Here is a 12720-nt window from a genome sequence, read left to right as displayed (position 1 = left end):
AATTATTGTTATTAAGCCTAGACCCTTAAGTACATGTCTTTCTAATTCTGTGTGATGAAATGAGAAATATACCTAAAGCACTTTGCTGCCTGCCAAATTGTGATAGTCGACTTGAGGAAACCTGTTTGTGTAATTTTTTTTTTTTTGGAGTTGCAAGCTGAGCTAGCCTATTTAATAAGAAGTGTAATTTTTGCTAAAAAGAATAACTGATAAACAAATGCTACTTATTCTCAACAATTAACAAAGTGAACTTGTCACTTTATGAAAAACAAGTGACGCTAGTTGTCAGTGATGAAATTCGGCTTTTAAATAAAAATAGAACTTTGGAAAACTTGCCTTCCTGAGCTTGGAGGCTTCTCAATATTCAAAGACCCTTTCGATTATATTGGTGGTGATATTAACGCATGTGCTTTAAATATTTTATGAAATGTGTCAACAAGACCTGCCTAACTCAGTGAACCAGTATTTTCTAAAATGAACAATATGCTGTTACCAAGACAGGCATAGTTAAAAGATCCATTCAAAATGCAAGATAAAAAAAAATGCAGGATAGACTGATCTATTTTAAAGTAACAGTTCAAAAGTCCATTGATATGATTTCAGATTCCAGAAATTACCACTTGTCAAATTTTAATTATCTAACATTATCTAAAGAGGAAATTAAAATACTTCTCCCTTTTCCAACTATTTGTATGAGATTGGACTTTCTTCATACATTTCAACTAAAACAACAAATTGAATTGGATTTAATATAGAAACAGGTATGAGAATCCAGCTGTCCTTTATTAAGCAAAACATTAATGAAATTTGAAAAAAATATGAAACAGCTTTCCTCACTATATATTTTTGTTCTGGAAAATATGGTTATTTTTCATAAAAATATTTATTTATAAGTAGATTATTGTCATTTTAATGGAATCAATAAGTATTCTAGAATTTCTAACTTTGTGTTTTAATTAGAAATGTTAAATTTCTAATATTGATAGCTATAATACACACAATTGTTCTTTGAGGACCCTCCATTTTTTTTAAGAGTGTAAAGAAGTCTGAAACCAAGATGTCTGAGAACAAGTGATCTTTATCCAAACTTAAAAACCTTCAGTAGGTTCCTATTGTCCTAAATATAAAAACCAAATTCTTAACATGGTGCCAATTAACAATATGTCATAATCACATGAACATATATTTAGTTCCTCAGTCCCATGATGTTCCCTCCTGTTGAGCACACTGTTCCTTCTCTGTAGCATGTTCTTAATCCATTTCAACTAGTTAACCCTCATCCTTCGGGTTTCAGCTCGAGCAATACTTCCACAGGCACTCTTGGAACCGTGCTCTTGTATTTCATTACCTTTTCTCTTTTTCTAATTTTACATTTATTGGTGAAAATAATTCGTTAAGGCTTTCTTCCCAATAGGTGGAAAAACCGTAAAACTGATAAGCATGTGTGTTTTGGCTCACCATTGTACCCATTCTTCCTAACAGAGTGCTTATCACAGTGTAGGGTGGAAAATAAAATACTTGTTGGTGATTGGAGAAGTGGATGCAAATACGAGTTGACAGAGGCAAGGGTGAATCATTAAAGAACATGACGTAGCATGAATAGCTTCTTCAGTGATACAAAGATCCAAGATAAACGCATGAAAGAAATACACTGGATTCATTTAAGTCTCTCCTGGTATTTTCCCTTGTGCAGTTTCACTACTACATATTCTTGTTGGCTATTCTTTCATACAGGAAAAGAAAGGAAGTAGAAAGAACATATAACAACATTTAGTTGTGGTAGCAAATGTTCTTGCGCAAGCCTGGTAATGAGCAATTGTTAGCAAACAACTCTTGTATTTCACATGACTGATTTCCTATAGATTAAATTAAAATTATATTATTTTTATGGATATCTGTCTTCTTGGGGTCTCATCTGTTTCCTCTTTTGGCCTAATAATCTACAGTGAAGTAATACTTATCGACTTGCATTCCTTCCGTACCTCCCTTTTTACTAGCTTGTCGTTATATTAACACACTTTGTTGTAAGTGTGCAATTTATCAGTCTCCCCAAGAGATATTATACTCCATAAGGGCTCGGACTATATTTTATTCATCTGTGTATCCACAGGATACAGTAAGGTGTTCAACACTTGATAAGCAATAAACAAATGTAAGAATGAATTTCTGAATTAAACATTTAATAGATGATATTTCGTATTCCTTAACATTCTTATTAAATTCTTCCAGCCAAAACTCAGGTAATGGGTGAAATCAAGATTGCACTGAAGAAGGAAATGAAGACAGATGGTGAACAACTAATAGTTGAGATTCTCCAGTGCAGAAATATCACCTACAAATTTAAATCTCCCGATCACTTACCAGGTATCTAATTTTATGATAATGAGCAGTGTCATACATCTAGGAATTCTGTAGGAATATGTCCTAAATAATCTGGAAAATGTAGAGTGAAATTTGGGCTGTACACCAAATACATCTGAAAAATGAAAAATAAGAATTAATTTCTCTTACATAGAAATCAGTTGATATTTTACTAGTTTTTAGCTAAATTTTCTCAACACATAATCTTAGAGTACTGTATTTACCATACAACAGGAAAACTGAATTGCTAAGAAAGTTGGCGTATCTTTTAATCACTTTATGTTGTCCGAAACAAGTCGAGCACAGCCTGCTAGCTTCGTGTAAAATATACAAGAGCTCTCAGTGTACAATTGTAATTCTTTCAACAGAAAATTGTATGAGTCATGGACACTTTACAAGCCGAATTCTTATTTTCAGATTTATATGTAAAAATATATGTGATGAACATCTCTACCCAGAAAAAGGTGATCAAGAAAAAAACGAGAGTATGCCGACATGATAGAGAGCCTTCATTCAATGAAACTTTTAGATTCAGCCTCAGTCCTGCTGGACATTCTCTTCAGGTAATTCTATATTATGTTGCTACTGTTTTAAAATTTTTGTTCACCCAGGATTTGTTTTCCATTCAGTTATTTAACATGTGTATACCGATCATACAGTATGTGACATCTTACAAGTTCATTAATTCTTAGAGGTGTCTTTCCAGTGGCCCTTTAGAATTCCACAGCCCACTCACTCATCCAGTTAGCTACCAGGTCTTCTCTATTCTGACTACTCAGTTTATTTTATATAGATTTATTTCCATGCTCACTGGCACTAATCCTCTTTGAGTCCTCATCTTTATTACTCAGATCATTTTAGCAGTATACCCGGCCTCCTTGCCATCCGTGTCTTGCCCTCTTAGTTCATTCCATCACACTGCTGGTGGAGGTATCTTTTAAAAACACTGGCTAGGAGGGTGGGAGGATGGGTAAAATAGGTGAAGGGGTTGGGAGCATACCTATTGTCATGAGCACTAAGCAACGTATCGAACTGCTGACTCATTATGTTGTATACCTGAAACTAATGGAACACTACACGTTAAGTACACTTGAATTAAAAATAGGTAGGTAGATAGATAACAACCCTGGCTAGCAGGTTCATGAAAGCCCTTCAGTGACTCACCCATACCCGGCCTCATTCATAGGCCTCTAAGGTGAGCTCTCTTTGTAAGGATTTAATCTCATCTCCTGTACACTTCCCAGCACACTCTATACTCCAGCCACACCACAGTCTTTTCAAATCAGGTTAAGCCTCTAATGTTTTGCTCCTATTTTTCTTCCCCTTCAAAATTGTCTTCTTCATCTCTCTCCACCCACCCCCGCTGGTCCACAGTCTTTCAGTGTAAACTCAGCCCTTACCTGTCACTGCTTCCATATCTTCCTCTTCTCTGGGACAGGGCCTGGCTTGTATTGTTCTTTGTTCTACAGCCTCATACAATGCTGGTACATAGTGTGTCTTCAGTAGATGTAGGGACAAGGAATGAAAGAGGGAAAAGGAGGCAGGAGGAAAGAGATGAAAAAACATGGGAAGAGTGACACCATGATATTGGCACTTAAGGCCTACACTAAAGACAAAAGAATATTACCAAGCTAAAACTGTATTGCGAGTACTGACAGACATCAGAGTGGAAATAAAAGAAAAAAATAAAGGATGCCCTGCAGTCTGTGTGAACAAATGTGTCATCCACGGAGATTAAGGAGTTAGAGAGCGGACAGCAAGGGAGAAAGATCACACATTTGTTTGAAATGTGATACATTTGATAAGAAAGCAGGATCCAAGTGAAAATCTACAAGACCACCTGAAACCCCAAAACCGGAGGCCAGAAGAGATAGTTATAACTAGAAATGTAGATTTTGAAGTCAGAAACCTTAAAAGTAAGGTTTTAGCCAAGAAGGAAGATGAATTTTCTAAAGGAGATTCTGAAAAGAGAGAGAGCAAAAGAGAATTGTCAGGGATTCATGGTTAGCACCACTAATGCTCTCCACCTTTCCTTCAACTCCTCTCTAAAAGAAAAAAAAATGTCTTGAGTCTGAAATCCTATGGCGTTTCAACTAACCTAAGTTCTACATATGACAAGAAAGCACTTTGGTAGTACATACCCTAGTAAAATCACCAGTAACTGAATGTTAAATAAAATTAATGTTGTGTTTTATCTGCCTCGTGAGCTCTTATTTATTTATTCAGCACTCAAATAATTTCATATTTGAGTTAATATTTCATAAAGTAGTAGAAAATGTACCTAGCAAAGTGCTTTTGAGAAACTTTCCATTCATATAAGCATAAACCTAGTCAGAAGTAACTGCTAATACATGTCATCTAAAATTCTCATATCCTCCAGGATGTGTCTTTTCCTTTGGGAAATGCTGGTGTGAATTAATTAATATTCTGCACATCTTTTGAGGACATCTTGAGGATTAGTTTTCTTATATGTATAGCTGCTACTTCCCCTCACCCTTTCTTGTCCGTGTTATTTCTTTGATGATCAAGTGTCCTTTAAAAAAGGTTGAAAAATATATGCAAGTATATATAATTTTGGCTATTTTTTCTAGATTTTACTTTTCTCTAATGGAGGGAAGTTTATGAAAAAGACCTTGATTGGCGAAGCCTGTATCTGGCTTGACAAAGTGGATCTCAGAAAAAGAATAGTCAACTGGCACAAACTTTTGGTCAGTCCTACACAAACCCATTGAAGAAGTGTGTCTGCTCAGGGTATAGAAACTGCTCTAAATAATCTCAAATCAAGACTAGAGTTGGATACTATTCTACAGTGTTTTTAAAGGGGTAAACGTGAGAGGAGGAACAACAGACAAACACATACTTAAAGCTTTGTGAATTGTTTTGTTGTGGAACACAGAAAAAAACTCAAATGGAAAAAGTTCATATATTGGAGACCAAAAAAAAAAAAAAAAAAAAAGAGCTTTGAGTCCTTGGATTGCCTCAAGAAAAAGAGCAAGAGCTATTTTGATTACTTAATGCACAAATCGTTGAGCAGAGCTGAACTATAGTAAAGGCACCAGCTCAAATATTAATACGGTTCCTCATGCAAGACAAAGTTGATCATTTATGCAAGAGAGCCTTGCTTGAAAGGAAAGAAGTGATGTAACAAGTCTCAGTTTTCAGGAGTCTAAAGATCTTTCTTCTTCATCTTCTCTCAGACGACTTACTGTTTTTAGATTCTGACATAGGATACAACTACAGTACGCGTTCAAGACTAGAAGTGAGGTGGTTGTGTTCAGAGGGAAAGGGTACTGGAGATGGAGAAATTATGGCTTTTAGGTTTTCTTTCTGTCTAGATGTTATAAGCGTGAGCATCGCCAACTTTGGAATTCATGTCCTACAAGCACATTTGTATAATATGAAATGATGTAGAGCGAAGATAATACTAAATAGAAATGGAATTACATTTATCTAGAAATAAAGCCATGACTGGCTCGCACTGACTGTTGCCCCACAAAAATATTGGACCCTTGGTTGAAAACATCAAAATTTCCTTAACTGACCATTAAGCCAATACATTTTCACTGTACATACCAAAGAACATAGATTAAAATGGTATGTTCCAGGAAGCCTGATAAGTTGTTCTTTGTGGAATTGCAAATAAATGTTATTCCACATATTTCCTTTCTCTTGAGTGAGGTGTTGAAAGAGAGAAAATTCTTCCTCTGGCAAACAAATTCTATTAATCTGTGACATGGATTAATTCACTTGGTGTCATTTCCTGCTCTTCCATAATGCTTTTTTTTTGTCCTTAGCGCATTAACTGATTGTATAATGAAAACCCTGACATCAAACTCAAGTTCTTCCTAGTGCTCCATTTTTCTCTGTTAGTGACAATATTGCAGTGATCAAGGTCATCAATATTGCAAAAATAGGTGAAAAGTCAACATTATATTGAGATTATATTAACTTGAGCTATTTTATGAATATGGAATAAAAGGACCAATGTCCAAGTCATTGAAATGAAGCATCCTCTTCTCCATCAACCAACACTATAGACAAAGGAAGTAGAATGGAGTTGTAGGAAATGCACTCAGCTGGGATGAAAAGCTTGGCTTCTGTCTTGGTCCTTCCACTGACTAACTGTGTCACCTTGCACAGGTCACTTAAAGTCACTTTCCCCCAGTTCCTTATCTGTAGGATAAAAATAATTACATATTCCTACCCTTCCTAATGGGATGTTGGGATGATCAAGCCAAGTGAACTGTGAGGAAAAAAAAGAAAGCACATTTCCAGATATAGTTTTATACATAAAGTAAGGAATAATTACTATGCAGCTCCTTATTTCTCAAATTTTATATGCAAGAACATCCGCCATACCGATGGTAAACATTGACTTGGATAAGAGTAGTGTATTCACTCCAAAACTAATGGTTTTTCTTTAAAATACGAACTTGCATTGAACCTGAGAAAAGGTGAAGAATTAAATCAAAATGATTTTCAAAGTGGGTTATTATAAATGAAATGAATCATACCAATCTTATACTATTCCCATATCCTCTCCCCAAATAAATTGCTCCCCAGAGCATTCTGAGTTTAAAAGCTGCTTCTTCATTCAAAGGTGAGGTTTTAGTGGGTTTCGAGAAATCACCTCCAAATATGTTGGTTGGATATGGAATTTTCTTCACTTTTAAAGAAAAACGTAATTTAAATTTGAGAGGAATTGATTAAATGTAAAACATTAAAAATAAAACAATTTCTAATAAATTCCAGGCTATATATCTTTATTACATTCGTAAAGAAATACACATGCACTCTTCCCCAATCCAAGGAAAAAGCAGTTCCTTTCCTTCCCTCTATTTTTTTTACCTGTCCTCCCTGATAATGCCGTGTCCTTCACCACTGATGCTGCTCTACAACAAGCATGAGGGAAGGGATTGCTGGAGACTTGATCCTGCTAGGATTTTATTTTTAGAGACATCTAGATCTGCTGATGGTTGCTATGGATATTTCCAGCAGAAGTGAGCACTTTAGGGAGATTGTAATCATCACTCATCGTTGGGAAAGGGAAGGCTTCGGAAGATCTCTTTCTGAACAAAAAGGTTCTGCTATTTGCCCTTCAAAGGAAACTCTAGCTCACCTTAAGCCCTCTTCTGCAACCACGTACATCCAGGTGTATGGATGAGAGGTTGTATGACCAGTAAGTTTGACTTTATTCCAGTTGCGATTTCTTTTAGAATAACACAAATGAGGTGCCACCAAAACAAAGATCATCCCTTGGTAGCTATTTGACCTGAAAGGGTAGGAGTCTCTCCATTCTAGGTGCCCCTTTGTTCCGAGGAACCAGTGATGATGGGGCCAGGTCAATCAAGAGAGCTAATGATAGGGCTTCTTTTTTGTGCACCAGCATCCCCCTTCAGAGAGCATAAGATCCTGCCACAGTGTGCCAAGTTTGCAGCTGACCAAAATCCTAAATTGTACGGGAATTATTCTATGCAACACTGATCCTCGAACAAACACATTTCTTCTGAATGATGTCGATTACCCTTCTTACAACAAAGTTGTTTCTTTTTTAATTGCAAATAGGGCTCTTGGTCTTTTTTACTTTTTTGTATATATCACAGCACATAATTTTCCACTTTTTCATTTCTTTTATTTTTTGGAAGCAGTTTTTTTCTTAATCTTACTGATGACAAAGTTTGTAATCTCTAAACAATAATGTGATCAGTCCAATTCCAACACCTATATCTCAAAAAGCATCTTAATTTTCCCCACAACTTCACTGAGTCATCAGAAACTGGAGTTGCTTCTTGGTTCAAAATTTGGTCCTAAAGAAACTTCTAGCTGTAGAAGCAAAAGCACAGAGTGAATTTTTACAACAGATGGGGATTTGCAGAATGGTCATTACAGACGTAGGTAATGGTATAAGCAAGACGTTGGTGTCTCCCCCTGTTTTTACTTAAGATTAAGAAGATATTTGGTGACTCTGAACTCTTTCTTTACCATTTCTGTTGAAAAGAAGAGTATCCAAGACTAAGGAGCAGTGATTGTCTTTGTTCCTTAATGTGCCCATATTGTAACTAATCGTACAAATAAATGCATATTTTCAGCATATCAGTGGAATTAGTTTTGTGGATCACACACATTAAAATAGTCATATTGTGGGAATATTATAGCTGGTAACCAGCTGATATTGATTCTTACTATAGGAATGGTTGTAGCAATAGTGGTGATAGTGGTAGTGACACTAGGTGGGTGGTCATGTGAAGTAAAATAAAATTCTATACTATATTGTGCCCAATTTATTAGAAATTATTTGATTGATGTTTCATTTCATTAAGATATCATAAAGATGTTTATAGTATTTTTTTACTTTATTATTTAAATCATAACTAACAATATTTTTAAAAACTTATTTTCATTGCTATAAGGTCTAATATTCCAAAAGCAGCCAACCACAGCTATATATATGTTTATAACTCTCCATGTGACAGAGCGAGTTTCCGTCTTTTTGAGCTTGACATGGAAGTGAAAGAAAGCTCAATGAATAATTATGAGCCGTCTCTTTAGTAATTACTTGCCTTTAATGTAATACAAAAATGAATGAGTGAAACAGATATTCTCATTGACTAGGACACATTGATGTTTTCTGTATGTTCCATGCTGTTGTCATAATTAAAGGTACCCATTAAGTCAAAGTCATGTAATCGAATGATTCCTTATCTGATAGGTAGATCGAGAGCATTTTCTTAAGTGGTTACCCTGTACATAACTATACATTTGGTAAAATAGACAAAGTTGAAATATTAATTTCATTTGGCATTCAGCATGTGAATATGATTATCGTTTGATTGTGTCTGTATATTTGTTGGTGATGTGCTCAGGTGCTCCCACTACTGATTAATGTGTGTGCTAATATCTTAACAAAAACACATCTGATATTAATGGAAAAAAAATCTTGTCTGAAAAAATAAAAATCTAATAAAACTGATTTCAGAATAAAAAATAAAGTCCTTGGAGATATGTCTTGTTTCTAACTACATGTTGCATGCCGTGTTGGTGATCTGCTAATGTGTTCTTTTCTGTTCTACCCAAATCTCTCTGGAAAAATCTAATGAACAAGTACCAATTCTTGGGCTAAAGGTTGTAGAAATTGAACTGAAATACATGAGAATTGTATTAAAAACTCTTGTAAATCTGTCTTGAGTTTTACTCTATGTAAAAAATGTCTTGGTTTTGTGATTGTATACAAGATGTATCTTGATAGCATAATGCGACTGTGCTGTATAAAAAGGCTGTTGCCTCAGCCTTCCTAATAAATATTGAAAATGTCAACTTCGACTTCTTGTGTTTACCAACTTGATAAGTTGATACTTTATTATAGAAATAGAATTTTTCATAACATCTTCTCTGAAAATTATATCATAAATACATTCATTCACCCAGTTCAAAAAATAAATTTTAAACCAGCACAGAAAACAGAATTAAATAAATGTATAGCTTAATCAATTATTGTATGTCAGACACTCTTGTCACCACCACCCAGGTCAAGAAATTAAACTTTGCCAGTCACCTCCTAAGACCTCCATTTTTTTTTAAAGATTTTATTTATTTATTTGATAGAGAGAGACAGTGAGAGCAGGAACACAAGCAGGGGGAGTGGGAGAGGGAGAAGCAGGCTTCCCGCTGAGCAGGGAGCCCGATGTGGGACTCGATCCCAGGACCCCGGGATCATGACCTGAGCCGAAGGCAGATGCTTAATGACTGAGCCACCCAGGCGCCCTAAGACCTCCATTTTACCCCTCCCTCTCACAACAGCCTCCCAAACCCTAAATGCAACCACCATCCTGATATTTATGATAATTACTTGCTGAGTTATCACTGACATCTGCCTAGTAAACAAATACTCCCATGGTTTTCCTGTTTTATTTTTAAAATGTTTTCTAAGCTTCTTTTAATCTACATATTCTCCTGCCAACTCCTCCTTTTTCAGTGAATCTTACTTTTTGAGGAAACCTGGTCTTTCTACCAAACTGGATTTTTGCTGATTGCATACTCACGGTGTACTTAACAAGTTCCTCTGTCTCTGTATTGCCCTACAGGTCTTTTGCCCTACAGATCTGACCTGATTCATGTTCAAGGTCAAAAGCTGGCATTATATTCTTCCATTGGGAGGCATATCATGTCTGGCTGTCTTTCATTTTGTCCTGTTTACAGCCACTGGTGCTCAATGGCTAGTATAGATCAATTAATTAACTAAATGTTACAAAATGGTGATATTCTAATTCAATCAAAGAAGGGATAAACTTCCCTTCAACCAATAGTTGATTACCCGGTCGTATAGTTTGTATAGGAAAGTGAGGATAAAGGCAGAAAAGTTGGACAATTTTTCTTTACCTACCATTTTTCAAAATAAGAAATGGTTCCCTATCAGCCTCCAAAGATGACCAATAAGTTTTTGTTTTTATTTTTATTATCATTGCTCTCAAGGATGAAAACAAATGTGATTTTTTTTTTTTTTTACTTTTTTGTTTCAAGTTTTTATTTAAATTCTAGTTAACTAGTATAATATTGGTTTCAGGAGAAGAATTTAGTGATTCAAAATTTTATATGTTTTAATTCATTAAAACCATTATTCTTATTAATGCTCAAATTTACCTTTCTTAATGAGTCAGGGACATCTTTGAGTAAACTTATATGTTTCTTATATTCTTTGATAATATCCTCTCTGTGGCAAGAAAGTTATATATCATTTCCTTAACCTTAAAACAGTATAGGAGATTTATTTAACTTGAATTTTTATTTTTCTACTTATCTCTTTAAAAATAACTACATTTAGGAATGCACTGACACTGCTTGATCAATTTTTATCTGATATGTTATCACTTCTTGGCCTTTTGGCTAAGATCAAGTGGAGTATCAAGTATATTATCTAATATGGCAAACTTTTAATAGCATTCTTAGGTAAAACATATCTTGGAACATTTTTTGAAGATAATGTCAGATCTAAAAGGGTAATTAGATGATGATTAAATGATTTGACTATTGATTATCTAGGCTTTAAGAGCTGAAAAATCCCCGCATCTACAGTTTAAAGCTCTGATAGCATATTGAACCAAAATAGTTTTCTATCAAAACATAATAATAAAACTATGATAGCAGAATGTTGAAATCTTTTACCTCTGTTCAAATGACAATTCCAAATAAATTAAAATTTTATTTTTAAAGTTTCATTTTTTATTTTATTTTATATCATATTTTTATTTTATCATTTGTAAAAAATTAAGAATTATTTCCATGGATTACTCAATAAAAAATGACCTTCCAACAATTTGATTCTTTGAAGAAAAGTTCAATAAAATTAACCAACCTGTTGCAATCAAAGGAGAAAGAAGGCCAAGTTACCATTCTCAGGTAGGAAAAAGTAATGTATATGCCAAGATTCAAAGATCTGGAAATGTATCAAAGTGATAAGAATCATGATCAAGTTGAATTATCCCAGGTACACAAGATTGTTTCAATGTTGGAAAATGAATTAATGAAATCTAGTACATTAATATACTAAGGTACAAAAATCATAAGATGCTGGGTAATATTTGATAAAATTCAAAATCCATTCATAACAAAAACTTTTTGGCACACTTGGAATGGAGGAATACTTTTTAAAACTGCTGAATGTTATTTACCAAAAATAAACATACAAACAAGAAAAACTTTGCTGGTGAATAGAAATAGAAAAGAAAACTTTGCTGGATAGAAGGCTCTCCCTTTGAGACCAGAAACAAAGCAAGTATGCCTAGTGTCACCATTCTCTTCAATACCTTTACCAGAGTTTCTAGCCATTCTCTTGCTTTGGCAAGAGAAGAAAAAGACAAGTAAAGGTGTAAGAAGTGGGAAAGAAGAAAAGAACTATAATTATTTGTAGATTATACAACTTTGTGTGTAGAAAATCCAAAATAATCAACAATTTGTTTTAAAGTATGTAAGAGAATTTGTCAAGTTCACTAATTATAAAAACTACACAGAAATAAATTTCTTCTCTGTGAACAAGAAATCATCAGAAAATGAAAATGTCAATAAATGATTTTTATTAGCATCAAAAGTTTCAAATGCCTAAGAATAAATTAACAAAGAAGTTCAAGACCTCTACAAAGAAAATAATAAAATTATATTAAAATTATATTATATTATATTAATATATTATACACTTATATATAATATATAATAAAATAATGTATTAATATATTAATATATAATAAAATATATAATAAAATAATATATTATATATTATATTAAATATATATAATATATATTAAATAAGAGCTGAATACAACATTCATTGATTGAAAAACTGAATATAGTACTGATATGCAATTCTTC

The 12720-nt window shown here is 34.0% G+C and overlaps 1 protein-coding gene and 1 pseudogene across 3 annotated transcripts in view; both read left to right on the top strand.

Annotated features, from left to right (window-relative positions):
- Positions 1 to 9667, top strand: part of PCLO (piccolo presynaptic cytomatrix protein) — a 391109-nt gene extending 381442 nt beyond the window's left edge. For all 3 annotated transcript variants that reach the window (XM_073898726.1, XM_073898725.1, XM_025872800.2), the window contains 3 exons: positions 2230 to 2364; positions 2779 to 2924; positions 4953 to 9667. In XM_073898726.1, coding sequence (XP_073754827.1) covers positions 2230 to 2364; positions 2779 to 2924; positions 4953 to 5093 — 422 coding nt within the window. In that variant the 3' untranslated portion in view covers positions 5094 to 9667. The remainder of the gene's footprint in view (positions 1 to 2229; positions 2365 to 2778; positions 2925 to 4952) is intronic.
- A 1554-nt stretch (positions 9668 to 11221) lies between these two features.
- LOC112825347 (U2 spliceosomal RNA) lies at positions 11222 to 11315 on the top strand (annotated as a pseudogene).
- The last annotated feature ends 1405 nt before the right edge of the window (positions 11316 to 12720 follow it).

The sequence above is a fragment of the Callorhinus ursinus genome, unplaced genomic scaffold (genome assembly GCF_003265705.2).
Source record: "Callorhinus ursinus isolate GAN/ISIS: 27379988/994484 unplaced genomic scaffold, GSC_fseal_2.0 scaffold12, whole genome shotgun sequence".
NCBI classification, from domain to species: domain Eukaryota; kingdom Metazoa; phylum Chordata; class Mammalia; order Carnivora; family Otariidae; genus Callorhinus; species Callorhinus ursinus.
Note: the sequence above shows the minus strand (reverse complement) of the source record. Positions and strands in the feature narration are given on the sequence as shown.